Below are 26605 nucleotides of genomic sequence, written 5' to 3'. Positions count from 1 at the left end.
CAGGCATGTATGCAGTACACAAACATATACGCAGGCATACATTTATACATACAAAATAAAAATAAAGAGCTGGACGTGAAGGCGCACGCCTTTAAACCGAACACTTGGGAGTCTGAGGCAAGTGTCTGTCTGTGAACTTCAGGCCAGCCTGGTCTACATGAGTTCCAGGACACCTAAGGATGCATAGAGAGATCCTGTCTCAAATAAATAAATTAAAATAATAAGTTGATTAAATCTCTAATTAATGAAAGTACGAAAAGAGGAAGACACTGGAAGTCAACCAAGCCTACTTTTGACCTACACGCATGCACTTGCATGCATATTCACACACAAATGGGTGTACACACAACCATACACACAAGTGTGTACACAAATAGGTACATGCACATATCACATGTGTGCTCATGTACGCACACACATGAATACATGTGTGTGTATGAACAGACCACTGTTGTTAATTCATTTGAATTAATTCCTGCTTGCTGCTTGTTTGCTTGGTTTTTAAAACAGTCAGGTAGCCCAGGCTGGTATTAACTTGATATGTAATCAAGGTTAGCCTTGAATTTTTGCTCTTTTTCCCCACCTCCTATGTGCTATAATCCCTGAATTTTATAGTTGAGGAAACCACCCAGGAAAGAGGAAAGACTCAGAGGGACAAGGGGACACCTCTATCCAGGATTTACCCAAAACAAGGGAGGGGTCTCCTTCAAGGCCACTGAGGGGAGCTTGATAGAGTTGCAGGGAAGCAGCTGATGCCTGAGATTTCTAAGGACCTGGAGTCTGACACACTTCAGCATCTTGGCTGTGTTCCACGCAAAATCGCTGCACATATTTTGGGATCAGCAAAAACTCACAGTCTCCCGGCTAAGCACTTGCGCTCTTCTTGCTGAAGCCCAGGGGCATTGTCTAGGAAATGGAGTCCATCTGTTAAGGATTCATTTGCACTCACCTCTCTTCACCAGGCTGCTTTGCAACAGCTCTGTGAAGTGAAAGCAGCCTTACTCCATGAGCCTCTGTAAGCCCTCCATTAGTCTTTAGCCACCACTCTGTACTGGGCCTCCCGAAGCCCCAGGCAGCTCCTGATCTCCCTTCATGCACAGGTCATGGGAAGGGAAGTACAGCCCAGAAGTCACCCTCTGCCACCCCTGCTCCTAGCATCAGTCATGGCAACTCTGACTGCCCCCATCATTCATGCCCTCTGTGCCCTGGACACCGGACCTTTGACAACACTCAGCCTGGATACCAGGATTGATTCCCTGTGTGTACTGTCCTAACTTCTCAAGCTTGATTTCAAGTTCTCCAAGGATGGAGCCATGTCTCTGAAGTCACTGCACTCCAGCACCCCTGGGCACCATCTTGTATAAAAAATGACTGAAGTCATTGCTCTTTATCCCAAAACTAAAGGAACGCTCTAAGAGGAAAGCTGATCCCCAAAGGGACAAGGTTGTAGGCTGTTTGAACCTGGGGTTGCTGCTCACGGGCAGGGCAGAGCTGACAGAACTGAGCCTGGCCCGTATAAAGGGAAGAATGACTCTGCCCGCTTCCTTAGCCCTGCCACCCAGCCCAGAGCATCCCATACACAGTAGCAGAGCTTCCCTGCTCCATACAAGATGAGAAATACTGAAGAATTCGCTTAGCAAGAGAACAGAACACTAAAAACAAAAACAACTGAATCCTAAGTGGCTCTTTGTGAGGGGCCAGGGTACTTTAGAAGACAGTGTTAACTTCATGTTGACTTTAATGTCCAACCTCATGCACAAGTAACCCTATTGGAGCCAGAGTCTTTCTTCTCTCATTTAAAATATATTTTAGCCGGGGAGGTGGTGGAGCATACCTTGAATCCCAGCTTTTGGGAAACAGAGGTAAGCAAATCTCTGTGAGTTTGAGACCAGCTGGGTCTACAGAGAGTTCCAGGAAGGTTCCAAAGCTACACAGAAAAACTCTGTCTCAACCCCCCCGCCTCCCCAAAAAAAAATCTTTAGGACTGAACAGATGGCTCAGTGGTTAAGAACACCAGCTGCTCTTCCAGAAGACCTGGGTTCAATTCCCAGCATCCACATGGCAGCTCACAACCATCTATAACTCCAGGGACCTGACACCCACGGCAAAACACCAAAGTGCGGGGATTTGAGAGATGGCTCAGCGGTTAAGAGTATTGCCTGCTCTTCCAAAGGTCCTTTAACACAGTTCCTCTTGTTGTGGTGACCACCAATCACAAAATCATTTTCGTTGTTATTTCATAACTGTCATTTTGCTACTGTTATGAATCTTACTGTAATTAATTACGTGTTTTCAGATGGTCTTAGGTGTGAAAGGGTTTGAGTCCCAAAGTGGTCTTGACCCAAAGGTTGACAAACACTGCCCTAGAGTTTAAGTTACTGGTGTCTGTGAGCTGCCCAACAGAGGTACTGGGAATTGGATCCTCTGCAAAAGCAATAATATATATATATATATATATATATATATATATATATATATTTATCTTAAGTGTATGAGTGTTTTTCCGCATGTCTATATGTATATCATGTGTACCCTCAGAGGCCAGAAAAGGGTACGGGAATTCCTTAATAAAATGACAGGCATTTTGATTTGGTTGGATTTGACCTAATTGGATTTTTTGCGCCGGCAGAGCCGCTCTTATTCTTAACAACAGTTATTTATGAACAGCCATGTAGGTGCTGGAACTCAAACCCAGATCCTCTTGCAAGAGCAGCAGATGCTCTAACCACTGAGCAACCTCCCCAGCACCCTGCAGTTAGAGTCTTAACTAAGTCTCTACTTAGTAAGTCATATTCTGCTTCCACTTCCGGGTTCAGCTTTGGTTTTGTATTTTGTTTTCTTTTTGAGACAGTTTTGTTATGTCTTGGCAATCACGCTGCCTCAGGCTCCTAATAAAGAGCTAATAAAATTAGGAGGTAGAGCCTATAGTGTATGAACACAAAACAAAAGGTACAGAGGCGGATGAAACAGCTAAGCAGGTAGGTGCTGGCCAAGCCGAGTTTGAGCCCCTGGATGCACAGGCTGGAAGGAGACTTGCTCAAGTTGTCCTCTGACCTCCGTGAGCATGTTGTGGGATGTGCCTCCCCTCCCCCGAAAAACAAATAAGCTTTAGAGGGGTAGCAATCAGTGTAAAGACAAGACTGTAAAATAGAGACTGGGCTCTGAGAGTTAGTGGTTCTTTTCTCTTTAAAGTTCTATAATTTATGTTTGAACTTGTTTTGGTATTGTTTTTTGTGACTGAGTCTCAAATAGCCCAGGCTGGTCTTGAACTGGATAAGAAGCTGAGGCTAACTTGGAACTGCAGATCTACTCACTTCCATCTCTTAAGTGCTGCAATTACAGATGTGCACCACTGTGCCCAGCTCTAATTTTTTGCTTTGATGCATGGCTCCTCTGCATCTAAGGCAAGTGTTTTCAGTGAACTCCCCTACCCCAGCTCAGCTGCCTGCTTTCTGAAGGCTACTTCTCTACTATAACAAATGTCCACGTGGGAGGCACTCAATCCCTCTGGGGAACAGCTGACCACTTGGACTATCTGGGGATATTCCTTCTTAGCACCAGCTTTATATGTTTATAGCATGAGTGTTTTGCTTGCATGTATGTATGTGCACCATATGTATGCCTGGTACCTGTGGAGGTCAAAAGAGGGTGTCAGAACCCCAGGAACTGGCGTTATATATGGTTGTGAGCAGCTATGTGAATGTTGGGAATCAAACCTGGGACCTCCTCTAGAACAGCCAGTGCTCTTGACCACTGAGCCATCTCAGTACCCTCTTAGTTTTTTTATTTTTAACAGCGTCAGAGCAAATGAAATGATGATGTTAGAACTAGACAGTGAACATTCCTCCACCAGCTTCCAGCCCCATCTGGGCAGCCCCCTTTTCTTCAGGTATGGTTCTTCTTCTGACCTGACCATTACCATCTTAATGAATGAGACAGGAAGCGAGATACAGAGACAGAAACACACACACACACACAGAGAAAGTATGTGTGAGTGTGCATGCACATGTGTGTGAGAGACAGAGACTTTGTAGCCAAAGCAGAGAGCATAGTAAAAGCAAGAGTAAATTCAAGCACAGACCAAGTGCAAACAGCAGGAAGACTGCTCCAATACCCAGCCTTACGGCAGACTCCCTGCCGAGCAGTCTGAAGACCTGCATCAATGTCCTACATGGAATAGATTATATGTGTGACAAAATTCCCACACAGCAAAGGGACTGTAGGAGTTCCCAGAGTTCCTAGTGGGCTCAGAACCACAAGCAGGAGCAAGGCGGGGCTGTCATCTACTCTTGCTCAGAAAGGACAGTTTGCCACCTACACCCATAAGGCCTGCAGGAGCCTTCCTCCACAGGAGGCAGGCACTCCAAGAGCCATGGAATTAGAGAATAAGGTCCTCATTTGCTCTTGGAGGATGGGCCCTAAAAAAGAGTGCCCAGCCTGGTCACTTCACCTTAAGACTTTTCCGTGTGCTCTGTTAAAATGACCAGTCAGGCTTGACAAGGTGCCTGTAATTCAGTATGAAAGAACAGTCTGGGCTACTTAAAGACAATGTCTTTTCCTTTTGTAAAGAGTTATTTATTTTTATTTTATGTGTATGAGTGTGTTGCCCATGTGCTTGGTAGTTTTCATACAACTTGACACAAGCTAGACTCATCTAAGAGGAAGGAACCTCTACTGAGAAAATTCCTCCATAAGACTGAACTGTAGGCAAGCCTGTAGAGAGTTCTCTTTTTCTTTTCTTTTTGGTTTTTTTGAGACTAGGTTTCTTTGCGTTTAGTCGGTTGTCCTGGAACTTATTCTGCAGACCAGGCTAGCTTCAAACTTGGGAGTTTGCCTCTGCCTCCTGAGTTCTAGAGCCACCACTGTCTAGCAGGGTGTTCTCTTAATTAGTGATTGATAGGGGAAGGCCCAACCTATTGTGAGTGCCATCCCTGGCTGGAGGTTCAGGGTTCTATAAGAAAGCAGGCTGGGAGCTGGAGAGAGTTCAGCGGTTAACAGTACTGACTGTCCTTCCAAACAACCCAGTTCAAATTCCAGAACCCACATGTCAGCTAACAGCTGCCTGTAACTCCAAGATCTGACACCCTCACATAGACATACATGCAGGCAAAATACCAATGCACATTAAAAAAAAAAAGTTGGTGGTGGCACACGCATTTGATCTCAGCACTTGGGAGGCAGAGGCAGGTGAATCTCTGTGAGTTCGAGGTCAGCCTGATCTACAGAGTGAATTCCAAGAGAGGTTCCAAAGCTACACAGAGAAACCCTGCCTCAAAAAAAATAAATAAGAGAAAAAGAAAAGAAAGAGGAAGCAGGCTGAGCAAGCCATGAGGAGCAAGCCAATAGGCAGCACTCCTCCATGCCTCTTGATCGGTTCCTTCCCTGCTTGAGTTCTTGTCCTGACTTCCTCCAATGATGAACTGTGATACAGAAGTGTAAGTCAAATAAACTCTTTCTTCTCCAAGTTGCCTTTGGTCAGGGAGTTTCATCATAGCAATAGCAACCCTAACTAAGATAGCCAACACTTTATGTACATGCACTACATGTATGCTTGATGCTTATGCAGGACAGAAGAGGGTACCAAAGTACCTGAATCTAGAGTTATAGATGATTTTAAGCTGCCATATAGGTGCTGGGAAGCAAACTCAGATCCTTTGGAAGAGCAGCAAGTACTCCTAACCACTGAACCACTGTTCCAGTCCCAAAGATGCACTGTCTTAAAGAATGCAACAGGACTGGAGAGATGGCTCACAGGGTACCATCAAACCCAATGACATGAGTTCAGTTCCTGGGACCTACAAGGTAGGAGAGAACCAACTTCTACAGGTTGTCTTCTGACCTCCACACATGTGGAGTGGCATGTATGTGTCCACAAGTAAGTATTACAATAAGTATCATTTTAAAGAAAGCAGGTTGGGGAGACGGCTCAGCAGTTAAGAACACTTATTCTTGCAGAGGACCTCTATAGTGATATTTTACTTTTATTTTAATAAATAAGGTTTGCCCAGGGATCAGAGTACAAAGCTAAGCCACCATAGGACAGGGAGTGGTGGCACATACCTTTAATCCCAGGACTCAGGAGGCAGACCTCTGTGAGTTCAAGGCTACCCTGGGCTGCACAAAATCAATCCAGAAACAGATCCAGGTGGTAGTGGCACACATCTTTTATCCCAGTGTTTGGGAGTCCCACACCTTTAAGTCCAGCATTAGGGAGGTGGAGACGAGAGAGAGAGAGAGAGAGAGAGAGAGAGAGAGAGAGATGGCTGGATGGAGAGAGGAATATAAAGGGGAAGAGACAGAAACTCACTGGAGTATGGAATCTGAGGTTTGGTGTAAACAAAGTGCAGTCTAGGCAGTCTGAGGACTGCCCCTTCTGTCTGAGCATTGGTAGAGGTAAAAGGTCTCTCTAGTGGCTGCCTGCTCTGTTTCTCTGATCTTCAGCTTTAATCCCTTTATCTGACTCAGGTTTTCATTATTCGTGCTACAGACCTTTGGTACAGCACCCACATACTGGCTCATAACCACCTATATCTCCTAACATATCAGATATGTTAGGATATCTGATATTCTCTTCTGACCTTCATGGACACCAAGCACACACGTGGTACACACACATACATGTGTGCAAGATATATTCATACACATAAATAATGTATTGCCTCATTAAGGATAAGGCTCAGTACAATGTGTATGGCGGGGGAGAGGAAGAGAGCTGGAACATGCTGAGAGCAGGCCTTCCTGAGCTAAAAAACAACCCCTGCCAACAAGCTCACAGGCAGGTGAGGACCAGAACCCTGCAAACACACAAGGAGCTCCCAGGCTAATGAGTATGCTTTGGGTTTAGTGTTCTATGCTGTTAACACTGAGCCAACAGTACCCACTCACAAATGGGGAAACTGAAGTTCTGACAGGTTGTGGCAGCTACCTGACATCACAGTTAGTACCAGTACTGGAACTCAAGCTGCTTGGTCCCAGACCCTGCACCCCTGGCTCCTACAACAGTGATGGAGGCCCATGCGGTGTCAGTTGCTAGGAGCACTAGGGGTGGTGACTTGGGAGGCAGAGGCAGAAGGATCAGCAGAAACTTGAGAACCGTTTGGTCTGTGTGAATTCCAAGTCAGCTGTGACTACAGAATCAGACACAGTCAAAAAAACAACACAATTAAAAACAAACAACAGCTTAGGGAGGCACTGAGGACAGGTGGCCTCATGATATGGCTTCTTTAGCAGGGACACCTGCTAGCAGGTGACAGGGATGGAGTATTCCGAAGGGAAGCAGGGAGGCTGCCAGTGGTTGGCCTTTACCTGGGACACCATGCAGAGCCGTGACCATTTGAATCTGTCAGAACTGCAAAGAATGCTCACGGAAAACAGGTGAGACTAGGTAAGGGTCAAGACTTAATAGAGCCACCAGGAAGCCACTGTTAAAATCCACCCATGTAAGCAGAATCTGCTCCAGAATCCACCAAGGGTATGACTCTTACCTGAGTAAGGCCAGCTATGGATGGCTGGTTTGAGACCACTCCTGCCTTTGGGTCCCATTTCTGAATCATTGACTGCAGGACAGCGTTGTTACGTACACTGGTCACTCGCCACTCTCCAGACCTGAACTGGCCTTTCTGAATATGAGTGGGTTTTGATTACATGTGTGTGCACGTGCGCATGCACCTGTATGCACGTGTGTGGAAGCTGGAGGCCAACTTCAGGTGTCAGTCATTCCTTGAGGTGCTGTCCTTTTTTAAAGACAGGGTCTCATCATGTAGACCAGGCTGGCCTTCCATTCACAAGCGATCTCTGTCTCCCAAGCACACACTTGGGCTTTTTAATACGGGATTTGGGGATTGAACAAATCTTTACACATGCTAGGTAAACACTCTGCCAAGGGGCCAATGTCTCTAACCCTTAGCCTCCAAGCGTTAGGATTGTAGGTGTGCACCACCGCACCTGCCTTAAGAATGCCTCTGACTTTAACATTCTGTGAACTGACCGGAAGCCAAGCTGCTCTGCTGCCTCTGCCTCTGGTGCTGAGATTAAAGGCACCACCATGTCCTTTGTGAATTCTCAAGGTTTTCTGGGGTCTCATGTACACACCTGGACCCTGGCCACGGGCACTGACTTTCCTTGGAAACTCTGGATGGTGACCTTGGTGGTAGTGGGCGCAAAGATTCAAACATCAGAAGTTTCAGAGATTCAGAGCTACGAAGACCCTGTGTCATACAATAAAGAGGAGACAGACAAGTCACAGCACTAAGCATTCCCCCATGGCTAAACACCATTCTGGATATTTTTGGTAAGGTTTTTTTTGGATAGAATTAAATTTAAATTAGGAGAGTTGGAGTACAGCAGACTCCTTCTAGACCATAAGTAGCCTCATCTAATCAGCTTAAGGTCTTAATATAAAAAACCCTGGCTTCCTCTAGAGCAAGAAGGAATTTGCCAGTAGTCAGCCTGCGGGATGGAACCGCAGCTCTTCTCTGGGTCTTGGCTGTCATCTACCCTAAGGCTTCTCAAACCTCAGTAATCCCAAAGTCAGTCCTGTAAGAGAGAACAGCTTTACTTGGCATGACTTGACAGAAGAAACCTGTAATCTCAGCAGTAGGAAGAGGAGTTCAAGGCCATCCTTAGGTATGTAGTGAATTCCAGGACAGCCTTGGTTATATGAGACTATCTCAAAAATATCAAAAATAAGAAAGAAAACAAACCAAACACACACACACAGAGAAGCTGATAGACATACACACACACAGAAGCTGATAGACATACACACACACACACAGAAGCTGATAGACATACACATACGCCCTGCTGCTTCTGTTCTCTGCAGAACCCTGGTGAATGCTGGCGCTACCCAAAGTAGCAGATATCATTACAGCACCTGCACACATTAAAGTACTTAATAGCCACAGAAAGGGATGGAGATGCTTTATGCACGAACACATACATACAAAAAAAATTTCCAATATAAATAAAATAATAAAATAAAATATAGATAAAAAACTGTTTTTTGTTTGTTTGGTTGGTTGGGAGACAGGGTTTCTTTGTGTAGCCTTGGCTGTCCTGGGATTCATTACATAGCCCAGGCTGGCCTCAAACTCACAGAGGCATATCTGCCTGCCTCTCTGCCTCCAGATCTCGAGGACTAAAATTATGAGCAACCCAGCCTGGCTCAATAAAAATCCTTGTAATACACAATTACAATAAAAAACCAGTGGTACATGCATGCAATCTGAATCTGTAATGCCAGCAAGAACTATGCTCAGGCAGGAGAATTTCAAGTTTCAGAGCATCCAGGGCTATACAGAAAGACCTTGTGTCACACAACAAAGAGGAGATAGACAAGTCGTAGTATCACTGAATATTCACCAGCAGGAAACTGGTTAATTGTGCGGGTGAAGGCAGCTCTTGTTTTTTTTTTTTTTTTTTTTTTTTAAAGATTTATTTATTTATTATGTACAGTGTTCAGCCCCCATGCCTTCAGGCCAGAAGAGGGCACCAGATCTCATAACGGGTGGTTGTGAGCCACCATGTGGTTGCTGGGAATTGAACTCAGGACCTCTGGAAGAACAGTCAGTGCTCTTAACCTCTGAGCCATCTCTCCAGCCCCCAGCTCTTGCTTTTGATATGGAGAAATTTCCATGTTAACTGGAAAAAAAACCAAAGTATAGGTTGGTGTGTATACTGCTTCTGTCTGTGTGAGAAGATCCAAAGGATATGCACACTGGTGCGAAGCCAAGAAATAGCTCCAGAACACAGAGCAAACTAACAGATCCCCTCTGGTGATGAGTAGCTGAGAAAAGAGGTTAGAAGGGGTCCCCTTATCTACTCAACACTATTCTGCAGGGGAGATGTTTCAGTAGGTAAGGGGCCTGGTTACCAATCTGATGACTTGAGTTCCAACCCCAGGACCTGCTTGGTGGAAGGAGAAAGCCCACTCTTGAAGGTTGTCTTCTGACTTCACAAGCACCCAGACATGACTTTGCCTACTCCACATAAGAAAATGTAAGAACAGGGGCTGGAGAGATGGCTCAGAGGTTAAGAACATTGCCTGCTCTTCCAGAAGTCCTGAGTTCAATTCCCAGCAACCATATGGTGGCTCACAACCATCTGTAATGGGGTCTGGTGCCCTCTTCTGGCCTGCAGGCATACACACAGACAGAATATTGTATACATAATAAATAAATATTTTTAAAAAGCAAAAAAAAAAAAAAAAAAGAAAATGTAAGAACAGCAATAACAAGAAAACTTTTATGGGCTGGGGTATAGCTGTGCTGGGGATAATGTCTGCATAACATTCAGGAAGCCCTGGGTTTGACTCCTCAAAAAGATTTGGCTTGGGGCATAAACCTGTAATCCCAGCATTCATTTGGGAGGGTAAGGTAGGAGAACTGCCATGAGTTCGAGGCCAGCCTGGGCTACACAGTGAGTACCAAGCCTTCCAGAAATGCATTAAGTATACCCTCTCTTAACAAGTTAGCATTCTCTTTTTGGTGAAGGTTAATCATGAGATTAGATGTGGTCCAAAGTTGGAATTTTTAAGGCGTAGGCAAGAAATAAGGTCAAAGACTTATTTTTATTATCTCTAATTATGTGTGCATACATGTTAGTACAGAGGCCAGAGGCATTCAATTCCCTGGAGCTGGAGTTACAGAGGGCAATGAGCCACCATGTGGGTGCTGGGACCCAAACCCAGGTCCTCTGCCTCAGCAGCCAGTGCTCTTTAACTGCTAAGGCATTTCTCTAGCCCTTATTTTATTTATTCAAATTTTTGTTTTTAATTTGAAGCCAGCTTGATCTATAGAGTGAGTCTAGGATAGCCAGGGCTATCCAGAGAAACCTTGTCTTGAAAAAATAAAAACAAAATCAAAACAAAACAAACAAAAAAATTTACTGTGTGTGCATGAATATGTAAGGGTGTGTATGGGTCGGATGACAACTGTGGGAATCCTTTTCTCCTTCTACCCCAGGCCCTGGGGACAGATCTCAGTTTAGGCATTGGGGTAGGTGCATATATCCATTTAGCCATCTCACTGGTCCTGGTTCTATGTCTGTCTGTCTGTCTGTCTGTCTTTATCTTTCTTTCTTTCTTGAGACAAGGGATCATGCAGCTCAGGCTGACCACCATGCCGGGTTTTATGAAGTGCTGGAGAATAAATCGAGGCTTTATGCATGTTAGGCAAACACTTTACCAACTGAACTATACCGTAACTCCTCCCACCCCACCCTACCCCCCTTTAAAGACTTATTTCTGTGTATGGAGAGAGAGAGAGAGAGAGAGAGAGAGAGAGAGAGAGAGAGAGAGAGAGAGAATACAAATGTATGTCAGCAGTTGGAGGTCAGAAAAAGGTGTGGCTGGAGTCAGAGCAACCCCGGTCTTCTCAAAGAGCAGGATGCACTCTTAACCACAGGGCCATCAATCAAGCCCCCATGGCTGGCTTGGCTTGAGACAGGATCTCACTTTGTTGCCCTGACTGAGCTCTAACTTTTGGTGATCTTCCTGTCTCTGCCTCCTCAGTGCCAGGGGTGCAGGTATCTGCCACTACAACAGCTTGGGTGACTCCCAGCCTGAGGAGAAAGACGTTTAGTAGATTCAGATCTTTCTTTAGAAACTGTTTTTCTTTTAATTTACCATTTAACCAAAAGGTGGTTGGAACCAAAATAATCTAAGATGGCCTTGAAAGGCCTACCTCCTTCTAACACAAAACACAAAAGGATACCCAGAAATTCTGACGGGGGCTCGCCTCCGTTGTTTCCAGAGAAGACTCAGCAAACACCGGCTGGTAATGCCCCTCCCCCTCCAAATATAGGTGTGAACTAGACAGGGCCCCTTCACACAAACCATCCATGCCGCCTGCCTCTTCCTCAGCCACAAACAAGCACCCAGCCATCTGACTGAAGAAACAACTTGTTTACGTTGTTTAATGGGAAGTGACAATACCCCCAAAGAAAGGACAATCCTAGCAGTCAGAGCTGGTACAGAGTATCTAGGTGTACAACTCATCCCAGGGGCTGGGAGGTGGCGGCTCCCATGAGGAGCTTACAGAGGAATCCCGCAGGATGCTTCAAGTACTGGGCCCTGTTTTTTCAGAAATTTAACTTGGGCTCCCAAGGTGCTAGGACCCCTGGAGCAGCCATTAGGGAAGAGGCAGGAGCAAGTCCACAAGAAACAGGATCAGCTGAGGCACTCCATGCTTGCTCTGACTCGCTCCATCTCATGCAGGAAACTGTAGAACTGAGGCAAGGTTAATTCTGAGGAGAGAAAATTCAGTTTGAGGTGAGTATTCCCAACGCCACAGAATCATCACCCAGGGAAATCCATTTCTACTCGCAGTTACTGTATTTACGTGTCGGGGAGCCGGCCCGGGGCCTTGTGTAAACAGTGCTCCTTCCCAGGCTGACATCTATTTTCTTTGGTACAGCTCTTTCTTTCTTTTTGTGGTGCTGGGAACCAGACACCGGCCTATAGCAGGCTAGGCAAGGGCTCCACTGCATGCAGCTAAGTGGCTCCTGATGGGTAATCCATCAGAATAAGGAACCTACAGTCTTGACCATACAAGGGCCCCAGATCTAAGAACTGAAGTGTGTATACAAAGCATCAGGCAGAAGCATGGAGAGTTACCAGTGAACATCCTTCGGGATGTTCAGGGATGTTCACAAGAGTCTCTTGCCCCCAGTCTGTTCCATTTTAGCCCCCCCACCATCCTTTTCCCTTTTACTCAGGGTTCCCAGGCTCCGGACAGCTTAGTAACAGCCCTGACACTATGCTTCACCAGAGGGAAGGAGTGGATGGGTGCTCTAGAGCTCAGTGATGACCTTGTCTTAGACCGGCTGTGTCAGGCAGACTTCAGCAGCTCAGGTGACTGAAGGAAAAAGTGGAAAGCTTCCAAACAGGGTTCCAGACTCACCTATATACACATTTTCAGCTTGTTTTCCTTTCTTAACCACCAACTTTAACTAAAAGGAAAGAGGGGAAAAAGAAAAAGTGAAGAAAATAAATAAATGACATAAATTAAAATGATGGGCAGGCCAGCACAATGGCTCAGTGGGTAAAGTCCCGATAACCTGGGTTTGGTCTCTGGAAGCCACATCAAGGTGGGAAGAGACCAGCTCCACGGAGCCGTCCCCTGATCTCCACATCCATGATATGACATGTATGCCCCACCCAGCTCTCTACACACAAATAAACTGAAAAAATTTAGATGACAGCCAAGAAAAGAAACTCCTTCAAACCTTTTCACCTAATTAGATCTTAAAGCTTCCCAGAGTCTCAAGGAGACTAAGCACACACATCCCAGTCCCAGCATAGTTCTAATGGGGGAGTCGTTTGAAGCAGATTGAACTATCCCATACCAAAAATTCTCAACAGTCCCCTTGAAGCAACTGAACTTTTTGACTAACACCAGATGTGCTCATCTGAAGGCAGGCACATGATCCTTGGCTGATCACACTGTTCTGAGATACACAGGGCACTTTAGGGAGAACATGACTTAAGAGGATACCAAACCAGCCGGGTGGTGGCGGCGCATGCCTTCAATCCCAGCAGGGATCTCTGGCAGGTGGATCTCTGTGAGCTTGAGGACAGCCTGGTCTACAATAGCTAGTTCCAGGACAGGTTCTAAAAAAAAAAAAAAAAAAAACAAAACAACAAAAAAAAAAAACTACAATGAAACCCTGTCTCAAAAAAACAAAAAACAACAAAACAAAACAAAAAAAGGGAGAGGAGAAGAGGATACTAAACCTGTGGTCATTTGAATGAAAATGGCTGCCATAGGCCCATCTATCTGAGTGTTTAGTCACCAGGGAGTAGAACTCTGGTAGGATTAGAAGGTTAGAAGGAGTGGTCTTGTTGGAGGAAGGGTGTTACTAGGGGTGGGCGTTAAGGTTTCAAAAGCTCATGCCAGGCCTAGGCTTTCTCCCTCTCTCTTCCTGCTGCCTGTGGATCAGGATGTAGGACTCTCATCTACTCTCCAGCACCATGTCGACCTGCACGCTGCTATGATGATGGTGGACTAACCTCTGAAACTGGAAGCAAGCCCCCAGTTAAATGTTTTCCTTTGTAAAAGTTGCCATGGTTAGGGCTGGAGAGATGGCTCAATGGGTTAAGACTGCTGGCTGCTTTCCCAGAGGACCTTGGTTCAATACCCAGCACCCATATGACAGCTTACAACTGTCTGTAACTCCAGTTCCAATGAATCCCACATCCTCACACCAATACACATAAGAGGTGTTTCTTGCAATAGAACACTGACTAACACAAAACTCAATGCAGCTTTAATTTAAAAAAAGAAAAAGGGGGCTGGAGAGATGGCTCAGTGGTTAAGAGCACTGAGTGCTCTTCCAAAGGTCCTGAGTTCAATTCCCAGCAACCACATGGTGGCTCACAACCATCTGTAATGAGGTCTGGTGCCCTCTTCTGGCCTGTAGACATACACGCAGAAAGAATATTGTATATATAATAAATAAATAAATATTTAAAAAAAAAAGAAAAAATTGAGGCAGGGCCTCATAAAGCACAAACTGGCTCTGAAATTTCTCCTTTAAAAAATGTATGTATGTATGTATGTATGTATGTATGTATTTAATGTGCATTGGTGTTTTGCCTGCATGCATGTCTGTGTGAAAGTTCTGTATCCCCTGGAACTGGAGTTACAGACAGTTATGAGCTGCCATGTGGGTGCTGGGGATTGAACCCAGGTCCTCTGGAAGAGCAGCCAGTGCTCTTAACTACTGAGCCATCTCACCAGGCCCCCAGCCTTGAATTTTTGATCTTTGAACCTCCTGAGCATGGAGATTCCAGGCCTGTGCCACCATGCTCAGCTTTTTAATAACTTTTAACCAGGTTGAAATCCTCCCCATGGCCACTGCCCAAAGACTTACCTGTAAAAATATGCTTCCCACTTTCTCTAATTCACTGCTTCCAGATGTCACTGTGGCACAAAGAAAAGAACTCTAAGAGACTGGCTTCTTCTAAAGAGCTCACTATAGCAGGCTATCTGGAGCAGCCATGTTGGAGCAGCACCAGGGATGGAGGTGGCTGAAGGCAGTCAGCTGGCTGGCCTCCAAGATCTGCGATCAAGAAGAAGCCTTCCGGGGGCTGGAGCAATGGCACATGCTGTTCTTCCAGAGGACCCGGGTTCAGTTCCCAGCACCCACATGGCAGCTCACAACTGTCTGTAACTCCAAGAGCTGATACCCTCTCATAAATATACATGTGGGCAAAACAAAAATGCATATAAAATAAATTAATTTTTTAAAAAAGAGCTGGAGATATGGCTCAGCAGTTAAGAGCACTGGCTGTTCTTCCAGAGGTCCTGAGTTCAATTCCCAGTATCCACATGGTGGTTCACAGCCATCTGTAATAGGATCTGACACCCTCTTCTGGTCTGCAGGCCTACATGCAGAGCACTCATTATATATATATATATATATATATACACACACACACACACACACACACACACATATGAATAAGTCTTCCCCACCCAGGCTCTCAAAAGTCTCTGCAGTCTAGGCCTAGCACAACTGAACATAGGACCAGGAATGGATCCATCTAGTTACCTCCAAATCGCCACTCCATATCAATCAGCTGGTTAATCATCAGGGTCTGACCTATGGCCCACTGTGCAAGGGTTGGGGCGTTCTGCTTCCACTGGAAGAAAAGCAAAGGCCAGTGTCATCAGAGTGGAGGCTATCAGTCCTATCCCTCTGCTCCAAGCACAGCAGTGCTCAGGACAAAGAGGGAAGAAAGCAGAGCCAAGGGCTGATTCTACGTGCACGCACATATCCAGGACACGGCAGGAACACGTCTTTCAACAGGGCTTGTGAAGCCCAGCTGACTTGAAATTGCACTGTAACTGAGGCTGGCCTTGAGTCCCACTCCCAGTGCTGGGATTATAGGTGTGTACCACTATACTCAGTTTAAATTTTTTATCCCAAAATTTAATCCAATTGCAACAACAATGGCATTAATATTTGGTCACGCCAAAGGAAAAGAGAACAGGGCTGCCTAAGCAGGCGTGCCATTCCTGTGAGGCTGACTGCAGGAAGAATGGGACGGTTTTGTCTTGCTCAGCATTTTTCCCCCTTTCCTTTCCTTTCATGAAATAAAAGCCAGGATCTTAACCTTGATTAACAGAATTATACCTTTTCAGAAAAGTAAGTGGCTTTCTCCTCACTGAGACCTGTAGGAGAACAGAAAGGATATTAACATAACAAAGAGCTCAAAGAGCTCCGAGGCCCTCCCCTCCCCCTCCCACCTCTGGCAACCTACCTAGAGTCAGGAGATCAGCCTGCACCTGCTCTGCAGTGAGGCCCTTCTTCAATGCACCTTGCAGGCAGGGGAGAAACCAGAAAGTGTAAATGAGTGCATGGGTCAGTAAGAAGGATCTGTTGGGCCCAACCTATGTGACACAGAAGACAAAAGCAATACGCTTCAGGAAGGTCTCCAGTGTCGGGGAGAAAATGCGGCCCTGGAGCCACTGTGGGCAGGGCACAACCTCTTCACTGTCACAGCACAGAGGAGTCGGTCGCCCTCAGGGACGCTGGACTGCGACAGAGACAACAGGAAAGTCTGGGTCTGAGACAGGTCGGTGGAGGGAAGAAGGAGCAAGGCTACAGTCCTGGCTGGAGCACGGCAGCCTGAAACAAAGTTTAGTCAGAACTGGAGTGCAGCCAGGTGTGGGAACACACGTCTTTAATCCCAGCACTCAGGAGGCAGAGGAGGACAGATCTTTGAGTTTGTGGCCACACTGGTATACAGAGCAAGTTCCAGGAAAGCCAAGGCCACACAGAGAAACTCAGTCTCAAAACCAAACCACAACAAACCAAAAGCTGAGTGGGGTTTGAAGACATTGCTTAGTTGGTTTCTCTGGACTTGTGGGTACTGGGGGTCCTCAAGGATACTTTTGTGTGTGTGTGTGTGTGTGTGTGTGTGTGTGTGTGTGTGACAGACAGCTTTGGAGCCTGTCCAGGAACTTGCTCTGTAGACCAGGCTAGCCTCAAATTCACAGAGATTCGTGTGTCTCTGTCTCCTGAGTGCTGGGATTAAAGGCATGCACCACTATTGCCCAGCACAAGGGCACTCTTAACTGCTGACAATCCTCCTGCCTCAGCTTTGTCAATGTTGGGATTATAAGTGGTGGCCATCATGCCAGTGTTCTTGTATCTATCCACGTTGATTCAAGGCAGGTTGCTGTCACTGGGTATTGGCCTTCACAGTTTTGCTGGGAAGATTGCCCTAATCTGTACAGGCCTCATCCCCTACTGCATTTAGACTTATATGACTCTCAAAACTTTAGAAAGGACCCCTGACAGTGACACTTAGAAATGGCCTTGCAGTCAGGTAGTCAGGGGACAGGGCGACAGTCTTGGCCCTATGTATGGAAGGCTTGGTGGAAACATCCAGTAAGGAGAGTAGGTAGGAGACAGTGGGAAGTAGACATAGGCTGGAATCACTCACCCTGGAGCTGGCTAGCTGAGTCCACCTGGGGAGACCCAGGAGAGAGCAAGGTGGCAGTCACTATACACTGACAAAATACCTGCTATGGTGCCAGCAACATGTCAGACACTGGGAGACATTAGAAAGCCACAGATAATAATGTGTGCCCTAGTGAAGCTTGTATTCCACTGAGAAACAGATCATACCAATAATATAAGAAGCATGGAGACCTAGGGAGGCAGATCTCTGTGAGTTTGAAGGTAGCTTGGTCTACAGAGTGAGTTCCAGGACAGCCAAGGCTACACAGATAAACCCTGTCTTGGAAAACAAAACAAAAAAAAAAAAAAAAAAGGAAAAAAGGTAGACAAAAAGAAGAAGAGGAGGAGGAGAAGAAGAGGAAGAAGATGAAGAAAAATTAAAAGAAACATGGAGTCCACATCTAGTATTAAGAGGTCATTGTACCAGAGGAAAGCAGGAAAAGTTGACAGTCCTGGGGCCAAAGGCCAACTTCAGTCATTTGCAGTCATTCGTAGGAAACAGCACTCCCATGCCTTAGGGATGTGGGAAAATTTGTGCGCTCTTTTCTCTCTTGGCAAAAATAAGAACAAGAAAGCAATCACACACTCACACACACACACACACACACACACACACACACACACACACACAGAGAGAGAGAGAGAGAGAGAGAAACATACAATCTGTGAGCACTGTTTGATGGGGATCACTCTTTCATTCTACCTGACTACAGACGAAATATGTTGGGGCATAGGGATGGGAAATTACTTTTTAATAGAAAATACAAGTCAGTACTGGATCACCCCCAAGGACCAGCCAGCTTGCTAGGGATAAGCAGAAGCTTAAGTTAAGTCCACGCTGGCGATAAGCCTGAAGGGCAGCTGCCACTCAACTTTACATCCTTCTCCGCCTTCTCTCCTTTGTTTCCCCGGTGCTAGAGACTGAACCCAGGTGTTCTGCCACTGAGCTGTTTATCATCAGCTCGGCTTCCTCTACCCTTCCAACGTGAACTCCAGGAGCCCCCTCAGCTCCATTTCATCCCTGAGGAAGGTGATTATCAGAGGTGAAGAACTTGGGCCAAGGACTCCACCGTGAGCAAGCAAGGGGCGCAGAAGGCCCCACCCCCAAGCTACAAAATAAATGCAGGTTAGGGCCCTATCTGGACCCTGCTGAGTGGGAGAACAATGGCCATAAGCAACACAATGCAGCAGATAATGAGGAACCAGGAGCACAGGCTGCAAGATTTCCTTTCAGATAGGATAGTGGCTGGTGCTTATCTTTCACAGATAGATAACTAGGTATTCCGGAATGAAATGCTGTAAATTGCTTTAAACAAACATTTTGAAGAGCAGTGAGGGGGAGTGAAATAACTCACAGGGAATGGCCGGCAGCTGTTCTACTGGAATGTTTTTAAGAACTACATAAAATGCTAGGCATAGTAGTGCATGCCTTTAGTCGCAGCACTCTGGATGCTGAGGCAGGCAGGTCTCTAAGTTTCAGGACTGTCTAGCCTGGACTACACAGCAAGTTCTAGACCAGGCAAGGCTACACAGTACGCCCCTATTTCACAAATCCAAAATTCCAAACCAAACCACTCAGATGCTAGTGTGGTGTAATTCCAGTACTCAGGTAGCTGAGGCAGGAGACTTGTAGTCAGATGTTGCAGATTGAAATCCTGTCTCAAAAGAAGAAACTGGACTCAGAAGGCAGAGTCAGGTGGATCTCTGTGAGTTTGAGAGCAGCCTGCTCTACACAGTGAGATTCAGAACAGACAGGGCTACACAGTAAGGCTTTGTCTCAAAAACAAACAAACCAAAAAGCAAAACACTGACTTCTCCAGTGCTTTCACTTGACAGTCTCTTTACCCAGAGCAGCTAAAACTGGTTCCCCAGTGCCAAGGCTGGGGCTGGGGGGCAGGAAGACCTTCTGGCAGCAGGAAGTGACTTCCCTTTCAGCAATAACAGGCCACATCACAACTAGTCAACTAAATTAATGGCAGAAGGATGTGGACTGTCTTCTTCTTTTTTTTCCTGCCTTTGTTTTGAGAGCAAGAGAGTAATGAGAGAGAGACAGAGAGAGTAATGTTAGGTAACACAGGCTGGCTTCAAACTTGTGATCTTCCTGACTCAGCCTCACATGCGTTGGAATTACAGGCATGAGGCACACCAGCAGTCTCTATATTTTTATTTTTAATCTATCATAAAAATATCATAGGCTAGCTGGGTGGTGGCACATGCCTATAATTCCAGCACTTGGGAGGCAGAGGCAGAAGTAGGCGGATTTCTGTGAGTTGGAGGCCAGCCTGGTCTACAGAGCAAGTTCCAGGATAGCCAGGGCTACAAAGAGAAACACTGTCTCAGAAAACCAAAAAATGAATGAATGAATAAAAAAAAATCAGACTGATATTTCCATGAAATGCAATGAAAATTAATTTCTAGAGACATGAACAAAAAAGGCACTCAAAATATAAGTCCCGCTCATATTTTGTGATCCCAGAACTCAGAGGCTGAGACAGGAAGACTGTTGCTAGTTCAAAGCCACCCTGAGCTACAGAGTGAGACACTGTCTCAAAAAAAACCCAAATAGCATAATGAGTCAATAAAGTGCTGGGTAAGTGTGGGGACTTGTGTTGGACCCCTAGAGCCCACTTAATAAAGCTGGGAGTGGCGATGCTCACTTGTACTTCAGCACTGGGATGTGGCCAGGCAGACTACCCTAACAGCTGAGTTTCAGGCCAGTGATAGACCTTCTCAAAAACCAAGGTGGTTGGCTCTGGTCTCCTCACATAGGCACATACCTGCACATATATAAACACGCAAAAATAATGGTAACAAACAAAAAGGAAAAAATGCATTAATAAAACCATTACACAAGGCAGTGGAGGCACACACTTTTAATTCCAGCATTCGGGAGGCAGAGGCAGAATGATCTCTGTGAGTTTAAAATTAGCTTGGTCTATGGAGCCAGCTCTATGACAGCCAGGGCTACACAGAGAAACCCTGTCTCAGAAAAAAAAAAATTCCATTACACGGTTATACATGGCGGTGTACACCTTTAATCCCAGAACCCAGGAGGCAGAGGCTGGTGGATCTCAGGGAGTTTAAGGCTGTCTTGATCTACATAAGGAACTCCAAGACAGTCAAAGCTACACAAACACTGTCTCAAAATAAGCAAGCAAGTAAACAAAAAGTATTATGAGATAAGGGTTGGGGAAGAGCTCTTAGCATGGGGGAGGCCCTGGATTCTAGTTCTAGTATCACACCACAAAAAGAACCAGTTATGGTAGGGCACACATTTGATCCCAAAGGCAGAGGCAGGAGGTTCTCTCTGATTTGGAGACCATTCTCTACATAGCAAACTTCAAGACTGTCAGAGCTACCTACATAGATTCTCAGACAGACAGAGAGAGATTCAATGACACTGGAGAACCCTGCCCTTCAGTTTCTGAACTTCGGGAATGGATGGTCAAACCCAGAATGCAGACCCAGCGTGAGCTTTTGTGGCTTCTCTGTTGTGTCAGCAAGCTGTACCTGGGTTCACAGGCCTCTTAGAATACTACAAATACCTCAGATAAAATGTATAATATTGGCATATAATCAATGTACACTGCATACTTTAACTACCTCTTAGTTCCTTACACTCCTAACACATTGTACATACATGTAACGCTAGTTATACCACTTTGTTTTGAGAAGAACGAACAAAAGCTGTCTGTCCATGTTGAATAAAGCCACGATTTTAAAAACGTTTAAGGCTTATGCTGTCTCTCCTTACTTTAAAAATGTTTTTGATCCTTGGATGGTTGGTTGAGTCCACAGACAGACCACTGAACATGGAGAACTGTGACCTCCTTACCCAGATTCTGCTCCAGACTGTGTGCCCTGCCATGTCTGGCTTTTGCTGGGTGCTGCTTGGACGACTCCCTAACTAAAGGGAGGCTCATGTAGCAGTACTGTCTTTTTGGAACTGCAGAGAGTCAACTCACCATTCGGAACCAGAAGGAGGCTTTTCATGATGCTTTTGAGGGGGCCAAGACTGATCTGATTCGTAGTGGCAAATTCAGAGAGCTGAGTCAGAAAGCGCTCCACCTGCAGAGAGGGGACAACACAGACCTTTACTTACCTTTTAAAGAGATTTACTTTATGTGCATGAGTATTCTGCCTGCATGCATGTTTCACGGGATCCATGAAACAAGAATTACAGAGGGCTGCAAGCTGCCACGTGGGTTCTGGGAGCTGAACCCAGGTCCTTTATAAGCGCAGCCAGCACCCAGACCTTCTTCTTTAAAATCTCAGGCCTTTAGATCCATGTTGGCCAAACCTCCTCAGCACAAAATGCCTCACTCACCTCTTTGGGTTCAGTTAGGAAATGGAAAAGCACTTCTGTCAGGGCCGAGAACTGCTGCAAAAGAACAACACAGAACATCAGCACCACTCTTGTCCCTGCTCCTACCCCAGTGTGCCCACCAGAACATCAGCACCACTCCTGTCCCTGCTGCCACCCCAGTGTGCCTGCCACATTCGTCTCCAACTGGTATACCACACACCATGCAACTGTAGGCTTTTGAGAGAGAAGGACAGACTCAGATAGCTTGATGAACCACATTTTAATAATTCTTGGGTTTTTTTTTTTTTTTTTTTGGTTTTTCAAGACAGGATTTCTCTGTGTAGCCTTGGCTGTCCTGGTGCTTGCTCTGTAGACCAGGCTGGTCTCAAATTCACAGAGATCTGCCTGCTTCTGCTTCCCAAGTATTGGAATTAAAGGAGTGTACCATTATAGACTGGCAATTCTTTGAGAATTTTATACACTGTGTTTTCATCATGTTCACTCCTTCCCCCTTTATTTACTTATGGGGGGGATCATGAGGGACAGTCAGAGAACAGCTTTCAAGAGCTGGATCTCACCTTCTACTTTGTTTGAGGCCGGCTCTCTTTCTTGTTTTTGAGGCAGGGCCTCACTGGGTATCCCTGACAGGCCTGAAGCTTGACAAGTAGACCACCCTGGCCTTGAACTCACAGAGACCTGCCTACCTCTGCCTCCTCCGTGTTGGGATTAAAGGCCAAATGTTTAATATAAGTAGTGTGTGTGAAAGGACCCAGAAAATCCCTTCCCATCTTCCCCTGAGATGCTGGTTCTGGATTCTGTTGCTGTTTTGAGGGCGGGTATCTCTGTGTAGCACTGGTTTATAGATCGAGGCCAGTCAGGGCTCCACAGTGAGACCCTGCCTGAAAATAAACAAAAATAATAATAAAAATAAAGTAAAGGTGGATAGCTGGGCAGTGGTGGTGCTCACCTTTAATCCCAACACTCGGGAGGCAGAGGCAGGTGAATCTCTGTGTTTCAGGCCAGCCTGGTCTACAGAGTGAGTTCCAGGATAGCCACTGATACACAGAGAAACCTTGTTTCAAAAACCAAAAGAAGAAAGAAATTTAAAAATCAAATCAAATAAATAAGTAAATGAAGGTGTGTGGTACAATGACTACCTCCGAGGCCGGGGTCTGCTCTCCCGTTTCTTCTGCAGAGAATGAACATTCCCTGGGGGACATCCCACACCTATGATCTGCAATCTTGATAAGAAACACAGACTTCCCTTGCATTTCTTGAGACAGCCTTTGTCTTCTCAGCATCTTAACTCCGGCTAAATGCACAGGAAGTGCTTGTTGTGGACACGCTGCTGCCTTGCCCAGGAATTGCTCATCAGCTTACTCTCCCTACCAAAATCTTAACTACTATCAAAAGCAAACAGCAGGAGAGCTGCTCAATGTCAGGGAAATGTCAGCCAGTGAAAGGATACACTCCTTCATTTACCAGACAACCTTCCTAGAGGATGATGTCATACTACACCTGCAATTTTAACGACAATCAGAGCCCCAGAACCATGAATTCCACTGCCGAGAGTAAGTGACTCATATCTGTCCCATCCATGCTTACCCAGACCTTTCTCCCTGGAAAGCACTGTTCATGAACAAAGGACAGAAGCTCAGCCAGGCAAGGTAGTGCCCTCCTGCAATTACACCCAGCACTTGTGGAGGCAGAGGCAGGAGGATCACTGGCAAGCTCTAGGCAGCCAGACTACAGAGTGAGACCTTGCCTCAAGAAACAAACAAACCATCCCACAACTTCTGCAACCCCAGCACAGCACTCAGGAGGCTAAGGCAGGAGGGTCATGAATTTGAAGTTCATATAGGCTACAGTTAAATGGTTTAATTAAAGAAAATTTAAGTTAGCTATTCAGGAAGTTGAGGAAGGAGGATTCTAAATTCAAGGTCAGCTTGGGCAATTTATTGAGACTCAGACTCAAACAAACAAGGTCAGACATGGTTCTATATCCTACAATCCTAGCCCTGGAAGGCAGAGGAAGGAGGATTGCTTTCAGTTCCAGGCCCGTCAGGCTAACAAAGACCTTGTCTAAAAATAAAACAAAAAGCCAGGCAGTGGCGGCACGCACCTTTAATTCCAGCACTCTGGAGGCAGAGGCAGGCGGATCTCTGAGTTTGAGGCCAGCCTGATCTACCAAGTGAGTTCCAGGACAGCTAGGACTGTTACACAGAGGAACATCGTCTTGAGAGAACAACAACAACAAAAGATCTTGGGGCTGCAAGATGGCTCAGCTGGCAGAGGCTCTGGCTGCTGAGCCTGACAGCCTGAGTTCAATCCTTGGAACTTGCACAGTCATGGGACAGCGCCAAAGCCAACTTCCATAGGTTGTTCTACATTTTTAAAAATAACCTAAGCCGGGCAGGGGTGGCACATGCCTTTAATCCCAGCACTTGGGGGGCAGAGGCAGGCAGATATCTGTGAGTTCAAGGCCAGCCTGGTCTATAAGAGCTAGTTCCAGGACAGGCTCTAAAACTACAGTGAAACCCTGTCTCGAAAAACCAAAACAACAACAACAACAAAACCTTATTTTTTTTAGCAGTAGAATCTTTCTTTCTTTGCTACAAAAAGTCTTTCAGAGAACTGTGGTAATAGCAAAACATTAGCCACTTCCCTTTGAAGTCTGACACTTGGTACTGAATTTTTGGCTCCAGACATGCAATTTTTCTGCTTCAGCCTCTCAAGTGGTGGCGCAACAGGCATGTACTACCAATAGATCTTACTTTTGTTATTTATTTTGAGACAGGGTCTCACTATGTAGCTCTAACTGGCCTGAAATTCATTATATAGAAGAGACTGGTTTTGAATTTACAGAGATTTGACTTCCCAGGTCTCCAGAATGTTGGGATTAAAGTGAGCACTAGGCTGCCCTGCATAGTTTGGTTTTTATTCCTCAAACAGGCCTTCTAAGTGTGTGGGGGAGTTGAGGAGCTCAGCTCCTGGGAAGTTAAGACCCAGTCAGGGAAAGAACACGTAGTACATTTAGAGGGTGAAGGGTTATATATTTATCTACTTTGTTTTTTGACAGGAGGTCTCACGTAGTTCAGACTGGCCTTGAAAGCTGGATCCGAATCCCTGCGATCACCTAAATGCTGGTATTGACAAGGTCCACTGTAACCCGTTTATTTTGGTAGGAGGACAGGATGGTCCTAGAGGCACTGACTTAGCTAATTCCCGCAGTCTGAGCAGGAGGTGGCATCCCGAGCTCCACAACACGCGGGCCAGGGGCTCGAAAGCAAGCACCGTTGCTTTCCGGCACTGGGAAGGGGTGTGGTTGCCGGTCCCGTCTGAGTCTCTTCCGGCTCAGGCCCAGAGCCCCACTCGGGCCTGGCCACACTGATGCCCACACTCGGCTTGCAGTCCACCTGCCCCCGCTAATCTCTTTAACCCGGGGCCCTCGGAATCCCCTCATTCCCACCTCCAGGAGCCTACAGATCCGGTGCCCAGGGGCCCCCAATCTCCGGAGCGAGCCGGCCCACTCCTGAGCACCTCCCGCGCCCAGGCGAGGCCCACCTGCGCGCCCAGCTGGTTCAGCTGCTGCATGTCGCCGCGCACAGCCTCGGGCACCGGGTCCTGCATGCAATGCAGGCGGCCCATGGCGCCAGGAGCCCGGCAGTCCAGCAGTGGCTCTCGCTTCCTCCTCCCCGGCGTCGCTGCGCTTCCGCAGCCGCACTTTCGCCACACTCTCAGCCACCGCCGTTCTCGGGACGGCGCACGCGCGGCCGCCGGGCTCCAGGAACCGCTCTGAGGTTCCCGCTTGGATTCTGGGTCTCTGCCTGAGTGACCCAGTGGAAAGCTCTTGACCCATCTGAGCCTCAATTTCACTGTATAATGCTATCTGGGGTGACTGCTGGTGTTTTCATCCGCCAAAATCTTTGAGCTCAGAGCTTGGCGCATAGGCATTCCTCAGTCAATGGCTGGTTGCTATCCTTATCATCACTGCTGTTAAGTACTGGGTAAATCTACCTATTAAATATATCTACCATTTCTCTTTAATCTATACATTTAGTGCTGAGGATTGGTCCTGGGTTTTTGCACAGGCTTGGCAAGGGCTCTGCCACGAGCTGCATCAACAAACCCCAGCAAAAACTGCGTGTCTAGCCTCTGATTCGGCACTGGTAACAGCAAAGGGCATAAACCAGGCAACTGTATCCCTCTAAGAGCCTATACCAGAGTGAAGGAGTAGATCTGAAACTTGGACAGGCATTAGTGTCATCTGGACAATTTGGTATAGCTACCAATTGCTGGGCCCCACCTGCAACCAAGCTTGTAGAGAGAACCAAATCTCCAGCCCCTGGGTGAGTGCTGTCCTCACCCTCATCAGACAGAAGAAAATGGAAATCTACTCCCCTGGTCCTAGGACATGTCCCCCCACCTAAGCAAGGGCTACATCGACACTGAGTCTAGCCTGAGAGTACCCAGGAGCTACGTAGAAACCTGGGGTAGAATTGGCTATCCTGAGACAGTTTGGGCTTTCACACTTCTCTGAAAAGTCCCTTTGGAAACGTTGACAAAAGTCTTCTGTCCAGAAACTTAGCATATCCAGGAGTGGTCAACACACAGGGCACATGTGGCCAAAGACAGCTATGAACTGTCCCAACACAAAACTATAAGCTTACTTAAAACATGAAACTCGGTATGGCGAAGCAGGCCTTTATTTAATCCCAGCACTCAAGAGGTAAAGGTACGCAGATCACTGTAAGTTTGAGAGCAGCCTGGTCTACACAGCGGGTTCCAGGCCAGGCAGAGCTACATAGAGATATTGTCTCAAAACAA

The 26605-nt window shown here is 46.4% G+C and overlaps 1 protein-coding gene across 2 annotated transcripts; it reads right to left on the bottom strand.

Moving 5' to 3' along the window:
- Positions 1-11886: 11886 nt before the first annotated feature.
- Commd7 (COMM domain containing 7) lies at positions 11887-25501 on the bottom strand. 2 transcript variants are annotated; one of them, XM_048445548.3, is made up of 9 exons: positions 25343-25501; positions 21800-21853; positions 21438-21540; positions 16268-16324; positions 16141-16178; positions 15556-15646; positions 14875-14924; positions 12903-12951; positions 11887-12246 (listed from the first exon to the last, which is right to left on the bottom strand). In XM_048445548.3, exons 1-9 carry the CDS (start codon positions 25424-25426, stop codon positions 12170-12172), a joined length of 603 nt encoding a protein of 200 aa, XP_048301505.3. In that variant the 5' UTR covers positions 25427-25501; the 3' UTR covers positions 11887-12169. The 2 variants fall into 2 exon arrangements, with proteins under 2 accessions (XP_048301505.3, XP_048301506.3); XM_048445549.3 differs by having other exon boundaries at positions 21800-21850; positions 25343-25495.
- Between the last annotated feature and the right edge of the window lie 1104 nt (positions 25502-26605).

This window comes from Myodes glareolus, chromosome 10, assembly GCF_982192425.1.
Source record: "Myodes glareolus chromosome 10, mMyoGla1.1, whole genome shotgun sequence".
Taxonomy (NCBI): Eukaryota; Metazoa; Chordata; class Mammalia; order Rodentia; family Cricetidae; genus Myodes; species Myodes glareolus.
The sequence above is the reverse complement of the archived record's forward strand: the minus strand, read 5'-3'. Positions and strand labels throughout refer to the sequence as shown.